The sequence below is a fragment of the Anopheles coustani genome, chromosome X (genome assembly GCF_943734705.1).
Source record: "Anopheles coustani chromosome X, idAnoCousDA_361_x.2, whole genome shotgun sequence".
Taxonomy (NCBI): Eukaryota; Metazoa; Arthropoda; class Insecta; order Diptera; family Culicidae; genus Anopheles; species Anopheles coustani.
The window spans coordinates 13,308,892-13,328,865 of NC_071290.1; the positions used below are offsets into that span (position 1 = coordinate 13,308,892).

General features: G+C 47.1%; 3 protein-coding genes across 3 annotated transcripts; all 3 read left to right on the forward strand.

The window, feature by feature from the left end:
- The first annotated feature begins 731 nt into the window (after positions 1-731).
- On the forward strand, positions 732-15,314 carry LOC131269310 (uncharacterized). Its single transcript, XM_058271661.1, has 8 exons — positions 732-957; positions 4,703-5,062; positions 5,136-5,259; positions 11,507-12,582; positions 12,657-13,064; positions 13,959-14,099; positions 14,158-14,342; positions 15,254-15,314. The coding sequence occupies exons 4-8, from the start codon at positions 12,166-12,168 to the stop codon at positions 15,312-15,314; spliced, it is 1,212 nt and encodes a 403-aa protein (XP_058127644.1). The 5' UTR covers positions 732-957; positions 4,703-5,062; positions 5,136-5,259; positions 11,507-12,165.
- Positions 15,315-15,585: 271 nt separating this feature from the next.
- LOC131269576 (uncharacterized) lies at positions 15,586-17,183 on the forward strand. The gene is made up of 5 exons (XM_058272022.1): positions 15,586-15,855; positions 15,921-16,051; positions 16,121-16,487; positions 16,560-16,868; positions 16,935-17,183. Exons 1-5 carry the CDS (start codon positions 15,700-15,702, stop codon positions 17,181-17,183), a joined length of 1,212 nt encoding a protein of 403 aa, XP_058128005.1. The 5' UTR covers positions 15,586-15,699.
- A 334-nt stretch (positions 17,184-17,517) lies between these two features.
- On the forward strand, positions 17,518-19,549 carry LOC131269311 (uncharacterized). Its single transcript, XM_058271662.1, has 4 exons — positions 17,518-17,676; positions 17,759-17,889; positions 18,526-18,649; positions 18,710-19,549. Exons 1-4 carry the CDS (start codon positions 17,518-17,520, stop codon positions 19,547-19,549), a joined length of 1,254 nt encoding a protein of 417 aa, XP_058127645.1.
- Positions 19,550-19,974: the final 425 nt, after the last annotated feature.

Genomic DNA, 19,974 nt, shown 5'->3' on the forward strand with positions numbered 1-19,974 from the left:
GTGACGGCTTGCCCCCGCTGCCCCGGCCCGGTTCGTTTCGATCAATCCGTCCGTGAACGAGCGGGAACCCGCGGGACCACCTGTGCCCGAACCGAACCAACTTGTCGACATCAGCATCTTTCCACCAGGCAGCTCCCGGTCTTCCGCGGCTCGCCCGTTGATCCCGACGCTGTCCTTACACTAATCCTTTGATAATTAATTTGAATATGAGGAGATTAGCCACCGTCACCCAGCGTGCTCGCGGGCGAAAGAATACCGCCGGTTGCTGCGGTACCTAAAAATCCCTAGATTCCCCTGGGGAGCGGATCGGCATCAGGATGCGTGAACACCATACCGTGCGAGCACATGTTTCAGGACAACGAGACACTAACGCAGGGGGTAGAGCGGTAAAGTATTATCCTCGGTGTTAATTTGTTGCCAACCTATGATACAGACGAAGTGTATCAACGTACGTTTTCGTGTTTACACAATTATTCATTGTACATTCACTGTTGTATAAATCTTGTTTCCGTTCGTGACAAACATTCTTTGTATTAAAACTTTCACAAGCCCAGTACCGAGTTAATATTCTATTTTCCTTGTGAATTACGATGCACGAGAGACGCTCCGAAAGTATAAAAATAGCGGAAAAATTAGACCCAACTGATAACATAAATAAATAAAAACATGCATGACAACATCTGTCAAAGTGATAAACGTAAACAAATCCTAAAGCCATGCGGGCAATGAAAACAATTGTGCTTCGTAATTAAATTACGAGTGGTGCAAGTGGTAGCCAGTGTTTTCCAAGGTTCTATTGTTTGTGAAACAAAATAAGTGCATCAGTGACTATTAGTGATGTGGGGAACGAATTCGTCGCGAGGAGATGGTACAAAGAAACATCTATTCCACCCGGATGCCGAAACCTAACCTAGCAGCTTATTTGTACAAGAGAAAAGCAAAGATGAGGCTTTAAAGGTATTTTTAACCATTGTATGTATGTTTCAGCTCAACGCCAAACAGCGTCCTTTGTGTCGCGCAGAATCCATCAACGTATCGATAGGCATCGCGTTCGTTACGCTTTAAATCATCGTTTAAATCATATCCCCTGATGGTACATTTTGATGGCTTGGGGATTTTCGCTCAACGCCTACCACCACACGATGGTGGCCGAATTTAAATCCTCCCGGGTGGCTTATCGCAGAAAGCAATGATGCCGCCCCCGACGCCCACGTAATGTGAGACGCATATAAAAATAAAATCCTCTAATTAGTCGCCCCATGCGGCGGAACCTGTGCGCTGAACCGTTCGTTTGCGCAACGGTATATGGCAAACGAGGAATGGCACAAAACACGGTGGATCCGATGGAAACGAAACCGATTTGTCTCGGCACTGGCCGGGCGTAAATCCCGGCGTAATGCTTCCTGATGGGATCGTCAAAATAAATCGCTCCGGATATCGAGCGGTCCCGCGGGTGTGCGAGCCGGAGACGACGGCCTTTATCATAACCACCGATCCGGGCGCGCGGCGACGTTTAGCGGGAATTGTTTTACGGGCAAACTCATCAACATCGCATTGTCGCAGGAGAAGAGCTGTGCTGCGGCTCCTTCTTGCGGGGCGTAATCGAACTTTGGCTTTTAGCACTGCTTTAGTAACGATAGGAACGAACCTCCCCACGGTCCGTATCACTTTCGGGATCAACCCGATTGACAGCCGCCTGATGGAAGTCCCCATGGGGATTTAAAAAATACCGTTTATCTCTAGGACGTGCCGCTGCCAGTTATTTCCTGTACTGGTGATTTTCCTTTTGCTAGGATGATGATGACGATGATAGTTCGTCTTTTTACATTCTTCAAAGGCAGCAAAATCCTCCTTGGATGGAAACAACGTACCTAACGCGAGCCAGCGAGTTATTATTTCATCATTGTTCAACCAATTTTTTTTTCAGCCTGTGAAATGTGACAGCGCCTGTAATTTATGTTGATGCCACTGTTTTATCGTTCTGTGTTGTTTTTTGTTGTTATTTATATTTCAACATCCAGCACTCTTTAACGATCGCACGGGTGGACAGCTAAACGGCACACGACTTTTCGGCTACTCGACGATTGTGTCGAGCCTGCCGGTTAGATGATTTGTTGTTCAAATCCATTAGCGGTTCGATTAGGCGGCAGCATAAATGCAATAACCCCTTCCTTTGGTTTCGACGTGCGAAGAACAAACCAAAGGGTGCCGGCTACAAGCGCAATAAAAGTAAAGCAGCATAAACGGGTCCCGCGCGCACAACACAATAATGGGGGAAAAGTGTAAAGTTTAAATCGAAAAATTTGCCAAATTCAAACGGAACCAACCACACACACAACGGGTTCGCGTAGGGGTTGCAGCCTGTACTGAAGTCTGCCTAATTCGATTGGTTTTGGTAGTGCGTACTTTTCCCGCCCCGCTCTCGGTACCAATCTGTGCACCTTTCTTCGTCCACCAGGCTAGGACACCACCGGAAGAGTCGAAAGTTGACAGCTTAACCCATTCCGGCCGTGCCATTCCGCTGCCCCGCCGTCCATTATGGGTTTCGATTGCGTGCGAACAATCTTCGCGCACAAATGGCACTTTAAATTGTTTGAATTGTTGTCACCTTTCGCCCGGGCGAAGGTTAAAGTAGTTGTACCCCTCCCCTTGGTTGTTTTAGGATGTAACTGTAGCTGTTTTTTTTCGACCCTCTCGCTGCTCTTCCCGGTGCCCGGTAACTTACAGTTTTAAAATTGCTGTAAAGAAATGGCTATCAACAATAACCAATTGAATATAAAAGTAGCGGAAACAACCCAAGGCGGAGGGAAAGGATAACAGCAACACGCCAACTGACGCCCGTAAGTCTCTGTTTGGCTTTTAGTGCCGGGTCGATAGAGACGATAAATAAAAACCCCTTCGACTCGAATACTGAAGCTAACCTCGCGCACAACCCACTTTCGGGGCGAATGATTTCGCCAAACGTGGCGACACAACATAAATTCCAATCGACAACTGGCCTGACAACTATCGGCAGTACAGTTAAACGTAGCGTAAACATGCACCAAATCCGGTGCGGGGCCCCGGAAAGCCGGGGTCGGACATCCCTGAGATGTATGCGAGCGCGCGTGTGTGTATGTGCTTTTTGCACTTTAAAACAGGATCCCTTTATTGACGCTTGTCCAAACTTAGGCGCCGGCGTTTTGCATCAAGTGGAAAATGGTGAGTGGAAACAATAAAGTAGGGAAAAATAAAAGATTCTCCAGAGGGGCTGGTGAGCAAAGGGTGCGGTATAGGGTAAGTGCACCGGATTGCCCAACCCCGGGCTGCTGCGGGGTGTGGTGGCTTTTGGGATTGATTTAGTTTATTGGTGTTTTATTGAATTTTAGTCTCGCTCGCATATGTTACCATCGAGGCAGGCCGGAGGAGATTTGGATAGCGATTTCGGGTGAACAATCCGTGCGTGGAGAAGGCTTTTGATAGTTATAGCTTGGCCAAACCTTTGCTTACCAGAAGGCACAACTTATAGCTTAGAAATAAATTCTTTACTGTATCGGAAGTCGTTAGATTAGAACAATCTATTAAAACTTCTCTCGTCACTTTTTTGATACGAAATCAGCACCTGAGGGTTGGGTTTACAATTACCATTCTTTACATAAAAAAAGGGTTTCTGTGATTGCAACCCTCGCATTCCAGCACTTATTCGTGTCCTTAGACAAGTTTAGTTCCTTCATTTACCTATAAAAAAAGATAGTGTTGTAAAACCTAACCCAAAACCGATCCAATTTAAGAATATGCCTTTTATGAAAGTTACTTACAGTCATGAAGTGACATATGAGCCAACACGCCTGCTCTAAAGACGACCTGTTGCAATTTATGGTTCAGAAACTGACACCGGCAGCACCGATACCTCGTCATCGTTATTCTGCTTGTCCGGGTAGGGAAATCAAGGTAAAAACATGGCAACGGATTGAATGGTCGGAAGGGTGCGGACTGTTCTGCTTCAAGAATACCACGGCGAAATCCTTTGTCTGGGAGTAGAAAGTGAGAAACACCCAGAAGGGAACACGTCCCGATCGGAAACGATCCGTTGGCGGAAGGATACCTTCACCTTACGAGCCGAAAAATAAATGGCTTCGACGGCAAGAATGTTGACTATCGAAAGCTGCTCGACAGTGTCCCGGCGGGACGAGCTTTGTGTCCTCGTTACACAACAATGCCCGGCACACACACATACAAATCCCAGCATGCCACTTTTTTTCAACTACCTAAGGTGCTTCCCGGCATTTATTTCGCAAAACCCCCGGTCGGAAAGGTTTTGCCCGACCATTTTCCTTTATTTTGCCGTTTGACTTTTTGACGATGGTTATGATCCGGTTTTACGAGCTTTCCACCGCTCGGCGTCCCAACATGCTCAGAGTGCAACAAAAATAAAACCTCAAAAGAAAAAAACAAGAAGGAAAGGGCAAAGATTGTGCCTCGTAAAACCCATCGAAGGAAAAGTTAATATTATCGTCGATAATTGTTATAGCTTTAGACATTTTCCCTCAGGGGGTTTATTTGCGTTTGTGTGTTACTTTTAGTCCATCCCGTTGCTTCTTATTTTTATACTCCTCTATTCAGGGTTTAACCCCGAAGCAGTTTCATTGATTGGCCATTCGGATGGCGACTGTAGTAAATGTTACTTAACTCGACTTACCTTTTCTTCTGTTTGTTGTTTTAGGAACTGGCAGAATCAACGATATTATGGTTCCAGTCAATTTCAAACTGTTTGAAATAAGAATGAATCAATCGTTCAATATCAACTGCATTGATGAGGAACGGGACTCCGTCGAAAAAGAAACATAATTAAACACAGAAGAAGTGTAACGCTCAACAGATCCGGCCTCTAGACATAGGCTCGGAATTGATAAGCAGATGCAACTGTTATTCACAGAGAAAGCGTTTAAGTTTACCGGCAGCCAGGACACGACCGTATTAGGTTACCAAGTTAGCTAGATCGGACCCACATACATTTGTGCGATACAATTGTCTTTCAACAGAATGTACTACCTACCGGAGCTAGGGTTTTTTTTTGCGACCGGTAAGGTTCACTGCAGACCATTCACCATGGAATGTCAATTTTATTTTGTGAAATGTTATTCGTCTATTTTTAGATCCTGAAATCTAACGCAAAGCGATGAATGGTACTCAAGGTTATGCACGAGAAAATTTGCGAACTGAAAATCAAGTGGAAGGCACAAGTTGAGCTTTATTTTTAATGCCAAATTGTATCATCCGGTAAGTCAATTTCTCAACACAGCCAGTTTGGTTCCAAAGTGACGGGGATTTAATGTTTGTCACCAATCTATAAACGATTCTGTATTTGATCAAATTTTGATATTAGACTAACATGACATTGACTGTGGTTGGAACGTATTCGAGGAAGCCTTTTTAAAACTTGTAAAAACCTTTTAAAAAGATATGGTTTAAGCGTTTGACACTGATCCACTTTCACGCGGGTAAAAGTACCAATCCACTTCCGTACGATTGAAAGGACGCTCGCAAGGACGATCAGAAGAGCAGCGATAAATGGACGTGGTCAGTTTTACAACCCCAGTGTCGTGCATCGGCGGTTTTAGTTTAAAACGACAGTTAGTTTTACGAGCTCGTACGGAAGTGCCGCGAGCGAGCTGTGGATACCATGTTTGGGGGTATGTTTTGTGAACTCGTTCGCTACCGGATGCTGGAGTCATTCAATTTTTATCGCCCTTCTGAAGGAGTTCAGTGACGAGATACCAATATTGGAGAGTAAGCAAATTTTTCTTTACGATGATGAGAACCATTTCGCGTCGTAGATTACGTCAAACCGGGGGGAAATGTCCGTATTCGATTTACGGTTGATCGATTGCTCGGAATGGCACGGAAGCCCGATTCCGGACTCTGCGGGCATTTTTAATTGAAAATCGAAGTGCATCGTGCTCTATTTCTTGGCACAAAGTGTAGTCAATAAATTGCAGTCTTCGCAACGTACGGGTTTCGGATCAGCTCCATTGACACCATGCGTGCGTGCGATGGTCCCACGGATGTTTTATAACCCACAGCGTGTATGAATAACAAACCCCCGGCGTCTGTCTGTGCGCCCGACCAGACGCCATCGCGTCGGGGTTTTTTATCCGCCCAGGGCGGGTCACGCTGGTGGCGTTTTTGGGCGGAAGGAAAAAAAAAGAAAACCCAGTTCACTTTAATAAAATCCAGTCATCATAAAAGCTACACAAAAGCTGCCGTAAAGTTGTGCAAGCCAGTCCCCCGAGGGGCGCGTTGCAATCCTTCCGAAGGGGCGATGAAACCCGTTTCCTTTTTTTTTTGGCACACGGGCGAACATTTTTTCGCACCGTCACTTTTATTGTGACATTCGTCTTTTCGCTATTTTGTTTTCCTATCAACTCTAAACGAGTTGTTTCCGTTTCTTAGGGGTTGCCCGTTTCGCACCCATGTCTCGCTTTAAAGTTCGGTAAAAGTGCAATCGATAATAATAACAATTTAATAAAAGAAAAACCTTCCCTAATAAACACACGGCCAATCGGAAGGTTGCTACCGCACCCGTTCGGTCCCATTAGCAGCAAAGGGAAATTTGTAATTCATAAACCTTTTCACCGCCACCCGTCTCTCTCAATGGGACGACCCTCCCAACCAACGGGTAACAAGGGTCTCCGTTCCGGATAATGTGCCCGCATTTAGCCGGTGAAACGCCGCCACCAGCCGAAAATCTTAAGTACCCGGGGCTGGTCTGAAGTTTTGAGGAGGGCAAAATAACGCGAAGACAAAAACATTCTCACACCGAGCTGCGCTAGGTGGTATATGGATGTATATATGTGTTTTTGTTTTCTTTTATTATTCTTCATAATTTCCAAAGATTCGAATCACAACCACGAGCGGTAAATTTTGACGTGAGATGTCACACCGTAGCGTTGATGGGGATTTTTGCTGACTTGTGTAAACTGCCACTGGTATTATTGTGGCTTCCGTTCCCGTTCGGTTTTATGCCCTCCAGTTGATCCCTTGCGTATCCTCTACCGTTGCCATGGCAAACGTTCTTAAACTGTGTGAGGGAAAAAAAAAGAAATCACCACCAATTCCCGGGACGTATAACTGCAGGGTCATAAAAGCAAACGACAATCACCGCCAACGTTTGCGCACACATGTCCGCCGGGCAAGGACTTTTTCGAGCTCGCACGACGGAATGCAACAGTGGTGCAATCAACCACGGGGATTAGTGGCTGGCTAGTTCGTCTTTCCGTGCAGCCGGATCGTTTCCTGGGGCGGTACGGCACGTTTCCATGGAGCGCGGATGTGTGTTTGATTTTTTAATCGCCTGACATGATGTTCGTTCGTACCCGCACACTGGGACTGTGGTGACTGTGACGCCAACCCTGCGTGTGTCTTTGTATACAGCACAAAGGGCTCATCGATTCTTCCCATAACCATTTGATGTTCCACGGTTGTTACGCGTTAACGGATTTCTTTGTACGGAAAAGTAGAAAAGTGGCCTCATCCTGGCGAAGAAAGGAATCAAAAGTCGCGCGCGTCAATAGACTACAAGATTGCAGATTATTTATCGCAACGAACACGAATCTCCCTCCATACCAGCTCTCGGTGGATGTTTGTTTGTTTTCGCCGTGGTACAATTTCCGGACCCGGACTCGACCGTCCGGATGACGCGCTAATGATTATTCAAAACACTGGCAAACCGCCGGAAAACCACCGCACGGAAATTGACCGGCCATTGCTGCGTCGGTAGCGTGCGTGTGCCCCGTAGATTCAGGCACTTAGCGATAATGGTAATCGAATTAGTTTGGGGCTTTACCGGGCAAACATCACTCTGCCGCTCGGAATGACCGGAGCGATAGTGCTGGGTTCCGCGTGTGCTGCTTTGGTGCAACCGGGCATGTTTGCCCGGGTTTCCGGCGCTTTCCTTCCTCCCGCCCAGCGTCCTAATGTCTTAAAATATAGCCATAATTTGTCAAGTGCAAATTACTCTTATCATCAAATTAATGTTTGCATAATGAATAATATTCCGGACATATATCAGGATCTTCTTCTCGCTCGGTATTTCTTCGCCTCGTTACCCCGAACCGTGCCCTTCCTTCCCCACTCCCCAGCGTGGCGGAAATGGAACGGCACACTAACGCAAAGTAATTACCTTCCTCCTCGCGTTTCCAGCCGATCTGGGTTTTCTTGGCCTTTGGGGCGTGCGCTTTTGGGGGCTGGCCAACGGGTGGGGTGAAGAAGCAGTAGAATCCGTCAACAGTGTCCAGGGCCTGGGAGGTCATTTAGGTGCGTGTTTGACTTCCACTTCATTTCGCTACATTTCACCACCCACGGGTTTGCATTATCTGCCTCAGCTTTGCCGGGATTGAGGATGGAACAACATCGGTTAAATTGCAACGATTAAAGGTGGAGGGAAGGGGAGGATCGGTTGGGAGGGAGCACGAAGCACGCGAAATGTTCAATCATGGGCTGATCCATCCACATCATTATCGACGTCGAGCTAGTTGGTTCAATTTCCGAGCCGGTTTGCGTTTACGGTGAATTGGAAACCATTGCTTCGATTGGGGAATGGGAATGCTCTCCGTTTCGCCGATTTCGATTAACAGCCCACCAAGACGATCGGGTGCTTCTGCTATTGCAATTGCGGCCGCGGTAGCTCCTTCGTCATCCGCCCGCCCCAAGTGGGAGGTAAATATATCCTACTTCCGAACGGTTTCGATCCTGAGATATGGAGTCGAAAATTGTCCGATTGCAAGCGTTCATCGTCAGTACCAATTGGTTTTACGGAAACATCACTCCATCACAGGATTGGCGGCCCAGTCCCTTACTTCGGCCACCTTGGATTCGGCTTGAGCGGGAGCGACGTCACAAGAAAGCATAATAAAGGTTGATCTTTGATTAGCATATCATCAATTTTTGAGCACCCTCCCTCCGTTGGGCGCAGGTAAATTGCCAACGATAATTGGATCGGGTGGTTTCACGACGCTTCGGATACGCTTACGACGCTTCGGATACGGTCGAAATGCTTTCCCATCCGAGCCCAGGAGCTGGCACTACCGGAATATGCACTTTACCCGCGGTAAAGGAAAGTGGAGGGAGAAAAAAGGTATTAGTAAATGGACGAAGCGGAAAGGGTTATACCCTTGTGGTGTGGGGGAAAAGGGGCCAGTCTTACGGAACCGAATCCGAATGTTTGTCAACTACGCAAATCCACAACACCCCCTCACGACATCCACAGCATCAAATGTTTACCGTTGGTTGAAGGATGTTCGCTACGCTTCTAACCTCAAAGAAACTAAGGCCTCCCACCCGTCCCGAATTGCCTTCCGGTTGTGGCTAACGTCCATTTAAATGATATGAATCATAAATCAAAACGTTGCTTTCGCCCAGCACCGACGATGGTTGCTGGAAGGACGACGACAGCTAATTTAAATTAGTGCCGAAACGACGCTGTTCGATTTCAAATGGCTTAGCTAACCCTCGCGCCGGCGGTGCCTTGCCGGAGATAAGCGAACCGGACACCAAGCCACGGTTCCCTGTGCGGTTCGCCGTGGAAAACACTTCTGCTTCCCATGCACCGGTTCCGGTGTGCCGGTGTGGAAAGCGACGGAAGTTATTAATCGTCCTGCACTTAATGCTAGATAGATCGTGCCCACAAACGTACTTGGTGGCGGTGAAACTTTACCCGTGTGTCGCCTTCTTCAACCAATGCTCCCTTTTTCGAGTGCTTCAAGCGCTAGCGAAGGTGTGCGTTTGCCTGAAGGTACGAACAGCTACGTGGCCACTGTTGTACCGCGCGCCGGGATGGGCTTACCGTAACGGCACACATTCATCATTTCCTTGCTGGGTGATGAGCTATCGAGGCTTAGCGAGCGAATGATTTACGTAGAACGGTTCATGGATGCCATATTTTACGCTTCAAACAACGTTTCCCCTTGGTGTGCGGTCCTTAGCGCATGGGTTCGTTTGTGCTTAGATGCCATGGTGAGCGTGGTTGTAGTTCGTATGGGTACTAAAATGTGACGAACAAGTACGTAGCGTAAAACACAGACACGAAAAAGCACTGCAACACTGTTGTAACCGACATTATACACCTTGAATCCACAAAAATGCACCATGGATAGTGTTTTACATTTCAAGGATTTCTCTGTCGGTGTAAGCCTTGCCACCTGCTCTTTGGGTCACCAAGATTTCGACTCTAATAAACCAGCGTGATACGCACAACTGAAACCAATGTCAAAAAGCAACACAAGCAAAACCCGCATTTGTACGTCGATGTCCATCCCGGCACCGGAAAAAAAAGTTACGTATCAGCAAAACAAAAACCGCACGTGCTGATGTACTATTTTTCTTGTGTTTTCTGCACGATCATGGCGGAGGGGGGAATTTACGCTTTAAACTCTTCAATGTCCGACGCTCACTATGACCATGACTTATTTCATCTAACTGTCCATTTATGTTTGAAGTGTAATGTTCTTAGTTTTAGATGGTTTAATGTAAAACTTTAAAACGAATGGCAATACATTTTTAATTTGCAGTGTGAAATGATGTTGACTTATAACAAACATTTGTTTGTTCATTGTTTTTAAAATAATAAATAAATGAGATACCGTGTTTGATCGTACTTACGAAAAGACTAGCTTAAAAAAAGTTAAATATAATGTTTGCTTTGCGGTTTTTCTGTTTTCTGTATGTTGGTTTGTTTTAAGCGTAGTTGAGCGTCTGCGATAAGTAATAGTGCACAAAGAAAAATATTTCGACAGAGGTCATGATTATGATACCTAACTACTTCCGGAAATGACAAAACTAAAACTAATTTCTGTTTCTAATTTACTATCTGTGCTAACACATGCTCTATCATCAACCTCAAAGTTTAGGAACAATAAGTTTCGAAAGAAACTACATAAATCGGAAATAATAAGATATCATTACTTCTGTCCTTGTAGCCTTTTTCAGTGCTGGGAAAAGGGATTAAACAGGTGCCGAACTGGCGTGATTGTTTCAAAGATAAGATCATGATAAAAGCAGTAGCGTTCTACCAATTTAATGTGATTCCTGGGATAGTTCGGAACATGTTAAAAAAAATAAAACAGTAAAAAAGCACACAAAAAAAAAAATCCTGTAAACTGGACGTGGAATATCGCGAGCTTATTGTTTTGCGCAAAGTGAAATCACATTTTAATCAAAGGGTTGAATTAAATAGCAGAAAATTCAATTATATTAGCAGAATAAGTACCAAATTATTTTCAATTCTACATATTTTACCTATTCTGACAATGCAAAATAGTTAATTATACAACATCAACCAACTATAGTTTTTTTTCTTTATGATTACACGATATACTTTTAAGGGTTAAACAAAATTGTGGTGTAGTGGTGTACTTAATGTTATTAACGAAGATATGAATGAGAACGTTCAGGCTACCACATGTTCGAATGTTTTTACACGTTGACCGAGGCTAGCTCAAACAAAATGTTTTTTTCTTCTTCTCTTTAGATTTAAATATACCTTCCGTTCGTCAAATCGTGCAGAATAAGGCGGAAGATGACCCGGAACAAATTTGTTTGCGCCCTCCACGATGCGCGCAACAAAAAACCATTTCAAACAACACCAGCAGTGTGGTGTGTGTGGCCGGCGGGGTTTTGCAAACAGTGCTGTGCGCAACAACGGCACAAGGCTGAAGGAGGGCAGCACAAAAAAAAAGTGGCTGGGCTCCGTTGTCAAAATCACAACACACACGGAATTTGTCCGACCGCAAGGCGCCCCGGGACCTAGTGTGGCCGGCCGGTAAAGGTCTTCGCCGATTAAACCATTACCATGCATTTGTACGCAAGTGTGTCCGGTACGCGGGTAAGTGCTCTCGACGTCTCAAACGGTGGAACGAAATAGAAGAGAAGAAAAAAAAAAAACGATTAAACGAAAACGCTTGCCGTGATGACAATTCACTACGCACGCGATAGTTGGGCAGCAAATTGATGGTGGAGTAGTACACGTGTTACACCCGTGTGTGTATCGGTAGGTGTGAGCGGGTACCATTTGGTCGCGCACAATGTGTGCGCCCCGGGCTTGCTTGCCAGCGCGGGCAGAATCCACTCGGACCTGCGGATGACCGGACGCTCGGCAGTGTGTATCCGGTGTTTGTGATCGTGTCCGGCATGTCCGCCCTCAGCAAGTACTTTGACCAGGCGATCGTGGGAGCTACCTGCCGGGAGCTGCTGCATCCGGCATCGAGCTGCGGTCAGTTCGCCCGCCGCAACCTGCTCGGGACGGTCGGCTCGAACGTGCGCTTCTTCCTGCCCATCTCGGTGCTGCGGTTACTACTGCTCGTATACAATCGGCGCGCCCTCAACCGGGCCATCCTGGCACAGACCGGGCGCGAGTTCGGCGCCATGATGGTGAACGCGCTGCTGGTGGCCAACTGCTGGACCGGTATGTTCTGCGTGCTGTCGCGAACCACCGGCCGAATCCACGACAACTACTCCGTCTCGCTGGCACCCTTCCTGGGAGCGCTTGCCATGTTTGTGATGCCGGCGTATGTACAGTCCACCCACGCCAAGGCCATCTTCATCGCGGTAAGTAAATGCTCCGACAGGTGTTTTTCTTTTACACATAAACCCGACCCATATTCCCCTTGTGTGTCCCGTAGGATCTGGAGTGTTGGATAAAGTCCCGCGAGAACACCCTCATCGAGTGGATGCGAGACTCGCGAACCGTCGGCACCCTCTGCTTCATGCTCGTCAGCGCAGGTATTGCCCGGTACGGGCGGCAGATTCGTCACCGTGCCGAGTTTTGGTTCTTCACACCGCTCCGGCCGCAGAAACCGGAGGACGTAAAGGCACCCAAAGTGTGTTACCACCGTGAAGGGTGCACCCGGTACGTCCTTACCGGGATGCGTACCTTTTTCACGTTCGGTGCGATACTGGAGTTGGCACGCCGACTGATCGTGACCGTTGGGAAGCTGCACCAGACGACCGCGCTGGAACGGGTTCGCTCTCTGCTACGCCTACGCTACCGCTTGATCCTATTCCTAACGCTCTACAATGGCAGCTTTCGGGTACGTTATACGCTCACGGACACGATCGGTAAAAAGTGGTTTAATGTACCGCAATTGTTTTGACAGTATATTCAAAAATGGTGTACAAACAAACTTCCATTATGTGAGAGATTATCATAACAATTGCTTAAACGATATGTGTCGCCGGTAATTATGGATAACGGTGTCGTAATTGTGTTCCATTTGCTTGCTCGTTAGACACAATTTGCAGATTTACCTAACTTTTCTAGCTGTTCACAAATTAAAAGTAACTGTCAAAGTGATGTTTTCTCGATCTTTGCGTAATATACAGCGGCTTCTCTTTTTTACCGATCTTACTTGCGACAAATCAGATGTTTGTTTCGTAGAGATCATACGAGCAAGTAAGAACAAAAAATAGTACCACCTTTTTACACTGTCATAAATTTGCCATGAAGGTTGCATTGCTCGATTATCTAGCATCATCTCGCGTGTAGTTGCTTCGGCAAGCACTTAGGTTGTAATTAAGAGAGGACAGATAGATGGGCAAATTAATTTTCGGGCCTGCTTAATGCCTGCCTTCGTGTAGTAATTCAAATTGGCACACCTTAACTTACTTCTCTGATGTTAGATGAACACTTTAATGACATGATCAAGCAGGTGCTTAGCAAAAAATTGTAGTTTATCGCATCCTAGACCCATTCGTAGCACCGTTAATGTAAACCGTCTTTACATATGCCACACGTGTGGTGCTCCAACGGTGATGGCTACAACGGGGAAGGTCAAGCTCGTCGACACTGTCTCGCTCGTTGGGTCACTGGAGCGCCCTTCTGAAGCGTCGACGCACGCGTTTTGCGCAACGCGCTCGAATTAGCTAAACACTGCTTAACCATGGCACGTTTTCTTCCAAACTCTTCCCAATGTGTTGTTTTTCAGTTGGTGAATTGCCTACTTGCTCGCCAGCGTAGTCGGGTGCGGGAGACGGACGATATGGTCGCCGGGTTCACCGCCGGGTTCTGGTATTTCCTCTCGCCAAGCTACAACATCTTCAACCTCGCCGTGAGCGCCCTGGCGCAGGTAAGTTCCGGTCGCGCCTCTATCAATCGTGTATTAAGTCGTATCTTTCGTTTTGTAGACGTACTGGAATTTCCTGGTGGAGAAGCACGCCAGCGTGCCGGTCGTGCAGCGACTCGATCGCGTGTCGTTCGCATCGATCGTTTGGGTTGCATCGATGTGCTACGTTACCTACTCCCGTGCCTACTACCCGTGGGCGATGTCCAAGTTTGCCCACAAGTTTATCGATCTCTGCTCCAACTACGCGTAAGTGTATGCATGTCGTTTGTTTCAATTGACTAGCGGTTGGATAACTCAATTTCAATCCTTTTATGACGGAGCCTTCAGTTCGCGTGGCAATTCCGATAAACGCATCACAATTTCTTCTAATTCTAAACATACTGTTGATGATACACGATTTGTTTTATTTTCCAAAGATTGTTTACTTTTTGACCACATGAATTTGAGGTTTTCATTACCTCCAATAACCAATTTTAATGGAAAAACTGTTATTGTTTTTACAATAAGGAAAATCGTATAAACGTAATATAACTATATTTCAATTAAATAACGATAATCTCAATTAAGATCTGCGAAAAGCACTATGACAGTTTGTTTGATATGTTTAGAAGAGTTTTAAGAAAATTATTCGGCATCGAATTGGGCAGGTTTTGGAGCATAGAGCATAAACCTAAATACCATAGAGAGCCTTCAGGGAATTCTGGCAAGGCTGCAGCGATTGTCAGAGAAGAATAGCGCAAGATACCCTCGGCCGTGTTGTCTAAAGCCGGCGAATTCGATGCCGAATGTTCTTTTTAATAATAACTCTTCTATAAACTATCGAATAAATTACGTACTTTTTGAAGATTCTTGAGGTGATTATCATGTTTAATCTATAACAAATTATGTTGCTTTTATACAAATTTCCTTTAATGACAACAATAATATTTTCATTAAAAAAAGGGTCACTGCACCAAAACTAGTAAAAATCTCAAATAATTTGGGCCAATGGGCACCTAATTTAAAACAAAATAATACAACAACTTCCATCATCAACAGTAAGTTTGAAATTTAAAGAAAAGGTTGTGCGTTTATAGGACTACCACTGCACTGTACCTTGTTGCCTGAAGCGAAAACAGCACAACACTAACGCGCTGCCCTCTTCTTTCTCTCCACAGTTCGCGAACGGCATCGGAAAACTTTGCCCGTCGATTCCTGGTAGCTAATCAAGTGGAGTGAACTGTTTCCATCTTGAAGCAAATCAATTCAATGTTCAAGTTTTAATCGATTGTCCTTTAGCTAGACTATTTATATTTTAAAAAAAAAACATTGTTCGGTGTTTAAGAGAATGTTGATATTTAGTTTTTCTTTGTTAATTAGCTTAAAACTCACTTCTTTGCGTAACGGTTGGACAAGCAACAACTCACTGCGATGTTCGGAGCGAACGCGGGAACGTTTTGCGCTAGAGTTTGGGGAATCGAAAAAGTCAGAACGTGGCCGTGGGGTGACCTTTTGGAAAGCAGGCATACATTATGACCGATCGTCATGTAGTGGTCGGCTCGGGGCAGTTCCGTTTTGCCAAGCAGTGCTTAGCGTGTAGTACGAGCGTACGGCCGGACGAGGAATGTCCGAGTTGAGCAAATGTTTTTACGAGGTGACGGCCGGTCGCTCCTGCCGGGACCTGTGCCATCCGGAGTACGCCACCTGCTGGCAGTCGTTCGTTGGGGTTACGAAAACGCTCCTACCGGGAAGCTACAAGCTGTATTTAACACTGCTCGTGGTGAGTGACCAACGCTAATGACGTAGTGCTTCAATTACAGAACCTTTTCTACCTGTTGTTAACAGATCCCTCCACTGGTGAAAGGCGGTGGCTATACGGCGGAGTATTGGAAAAACCACATCCTTGGCTATGCGTCCATCTCGTTCAAAACCTACGTTCTAGCGATCAGCGGACTGACCCTGCAGTGTTTGCTCTAGTAAGTTTGCGTCGCCCCGTGTGTGCCACCTATCCCTAACCTCAACCTTTTTGTGTTACTTTGTTTTAGCAAACTCTTCGGCAAGCTGCACTACTACTGCCTGATGGGTGTGCCGGGTGTGGTTAGTGCGGCGCTCGTACCAAAGCTACCGAAAGTGCACCTCCGGCTGCAGGGCATCACCTACTTCAACATGATGCTCGAGGTGATGATCAAGAAGAGCCGGTGCCGCTGGCTGGCGTACTTGCGCCAGTCGACGCCGTGGGCGACGGTCGCTTTTATGCTGTGCAGCGCCAAGATAATGGCCGTGCTGCGCGCCGAAACGGTCAACCAGTTTTGGATCATGTATCCGGCCACACCGAAGGACGCTAGGAAAGGCTCCAATGCGACGCCGGTACCGTGTCTGCATGATGGGAAGTGCAGTTTCTACGTGAGCGATGTAAGTACGCCGATACGAGAAGATCTGTGATGAAAATAAATGACCGCTTGGTTTCCTCGTCGTCATCCACAGGCCATGTGGAAGTATGCGCTCGCCGGGTTTACCATCGAGGCGGCACGGGCGCTCCTATCCAAGGGAACACTGGTGTACCGAGAACCGGCACGGTTTCTTACCGAGATGCGTTCGGCCGTTGGGGTGGCATTGCCACTCTTTTTGGCGCTGTACGTTGGGAGCTACCGATCGCTGAGTTGTGTGATGGCTCGCCTAAGCGGCCGCGAGCATCCGGGCCAGGCGAGGGTGGCCGGGTTGGTCAGCGGTGTATGCTACCTGCTCTACCCGAAGTACCAAATATTCACGCTCGCGTTTACCAAGTTCGTCGAGGTAGTGTTTGACATCCTCGATCAGCATCATCGGCATTATTCTAATCACATTTCCTCTCGGTTGTAGATGTCCTGGGAGCATTACCTCAACACGGCTAAGAGCAGGCCCCGCTTGGTGGCGCTTCTGCAGCGCGTTCCCTTCCTGCGCCTCGTGCACATGCTTTCCATCGGGTACATGTACCACGCGCTGGTGTTTCACCCGCATCTCTCGCCCGCGTTCAACTCGAAGTGCGTCAACTACTGCTCGGGCTACCGTGTGGAGCGCACCAAACGGCGGCTCGTCGGTTGGATGCTCGAGCACGCCTGGAACAGCTGACCGTGACGTCCATCAACAGCCAACCCAATCAACTCCGACCGCAGCCCAAACCTCATCAGCTACCTAGTAGCTTGTTTTCTTTGATGCACCAAGCCGCCGCCCGCATTTGCATACGGAAACCTCTATCGGTGCGCGATTCCTTTAGGCCCCGGTGGGTCGTTTCGAAATAAACTCTTTCCGTTACGTGCTTCAATGTGGTTAAAGTTCGATGTTGCGTGGAAAGAAGAACCCCGAAAAAACCTAAAAAAAAAGTCGCACGCACACATTTCGGTGCATTCTGGCAGGCACGAGTCGCCTGGCCGCGTTATCGCTGGCCAGAGGTTCAGTGAACGGTATGGTGTCGTCAAGCAAGCTTCTGTTCAGCCGTGCCTCGCTCGGCCGGACCTGTCGTGACCTCTGGCATCCGCAGTTCGCCAGCTGCCTCGCGTACAATGTGCACGTCTGGCGCACGATTCTGCCGGGCAGCTTCAAGCTGTACATTCCCTTCCTGGTGGTACGCTCCTTGCCATCTTCAATCAGCCTCCTGTATCTCGGGCGTGCGATTTGATTTGTGATTGATTGTTTTGTGTCCACAGCTGCCACCGCTGGCGAAGCTGAACGATGTCGACTGGCGGTACCTTTGGGACCACACGCTCCAGTATGCGTACATTTCCTTCTGCACCTACGTCCAGGCGGCCCTCTCCCTATCGGCCCAGTGTGGATTGTTGTAAGTTGAGCTTTCTTAAAACCCTTCCTAACGTTTGGAATGGAGAAAATGTCATCGCTTACAGTAAAACAAAGGACAATTTAATGCAAAGACAATTTAATGAAGTAAATTTTATCGTGATCTTGCATCCGTTTACGTGTATTGGTAGCAACTTTAAGCATATCAGACAAAACTATTCTTGTTGACATGTTTTCCACGTTTCTGTGTGGCTTACTCTCTTTCAGCTTTTGAGTTGTTGGAATAGATCCTGCGTTTAAGTTTTGTCAATGTTTCCCCCCCCTCCCATGGGTAACAATTGAGAGACGATCGGAGGGTTATCAGTGTTGGGTGTATTGTTGATTTTTAATCGGTTCACGTATGATGTTTTCTGATAAAAATTAGTCACTTCCCTAAGGCATTGCGTGCTGTATAGCTTTTGCAATATTAAACAAGTTTGTTCCGTAAGAAAGTTGAATGTACGAAGAAATAATCAATCGTAGTTGCTTCAATTCATTTTGAAACAGAATACTGTCAAGTTTGTTGTGAAATGCTACTCCAAATGATGCTTTCAGAAGCAAGTTGGTAGCGTTTTTCGTCGTTCATTTTAGTTTTAAATACAAAGGTTTAAACGCCTAATTTATCTCACTCTTCTTCCAGCCATCTCGTCGGAAGGTTGAACTACTGGTGCGTAATGTTTTGGCCGTGCTTGCTTGGGGTAGCGATAGGGCCGCCCTTGCCGAATCAGCTGCTTCGACTGCAGGCCATCACTTTCTTTAACATGGTAAGACACACCCAAACACACGAAAAACGGTGTTGAGAGTAACATTGTGTATTCTTCTAGAGTCTGGAAGCGGCGGTCCGAAAGAGCACCTCACCAGTTGTCCGGTTCGCGCGCCGCTCGAACACGCTCGCCACCGTTAGCTTTATGGCGTTCAGCTCGATCATCCTGACCTGCCTCCGTAGTGGCCTGGCGAAGCAGTTTTGGCTCGTAAACCCCAGCCCGGTTGCGAAGGAGGGGCCGGTTCGGTGCGAACATCCCGGTTGCTGCCGGCGTCATCTTCTCGACGGAATGCTTAAGTACGGCGCGGTCGGCTTGGTGCTGGAAGCTGGCCGGGCCGTCCTGCGTCAATGGACACTACTGCTAGGGAATCCGCTTGCGGTCTTCGGTGGCAAATTTCTCCGTTCGTGCAACCTGCGGCTTGGACTGTTCCTCGCGTGCTACGTGGGCATCTTCCGGGCAGTTTGCTGTCTGCTTGCCCGCCGTCGGAGCGACGAACAACAACAAGAGAACACCCCGGTGCTGATGCATGCCGCCTTGGCCGGCTTTCTGGCCGGCGCACCGTACTGCGTCTACCCAACCTATCAGATCTACACGCTGGGCGTGACGAAAGCGATCGAAATTGCTTGGGAGTACTGTCTGACCGTACATTCCCGGTCCACCGCGACCATCGGGGCGGAAGAAAGCCGACCCAACCTGCGCACGACCGTGCTGCGTCAGCTGCAGCGTTTGCCGATGTTGCGCCTGGTGCAGATGTGCTCGTTCGGTTACCTCGGACATCTGTACGCCTTCTATCCCCGCGTGTCCCCGGTGTTCCACCAAAAAGCGATGGACGTGTGCTCCACAGATCTTACACTCGGCATGAAGGTACGTCTCAACCGATGGATGAAAGAAATACACTAACAAACAGCACTAACAACAAAAAAAAAACAAAATAACATTATTTCCGACCTTCGCTGGGTTTGCACTTTACTTCTTTTCCTTTCAACTGCCACCAGCGCCCCCTAGGCTCGCCAAAGGGGCAACCAAGAAAAGTTCGTTGCATCGTAGCTTTCCATTCGGAAAGCTCGTTTCCTGGGGCTTTTCGTTTTATACAGAACTTTTCTTGATTTTATACACAGAGTTGTACAGGATTTATAATACGTTCTCATTACACTTTTCGGAAGCAACTAGAGTAATAAATCAATTTACTTAAGGGCACGGGCAAGCGTAAACGCTACTGTAATCGTAAATCACGCTGGTCACACGTAATCTGTGCTTTGCTTTTGTTTTACATCACTTCTGGCTGATGTTTCGCTAACAAAATAAAGTAAATGTTAAAGCATTTT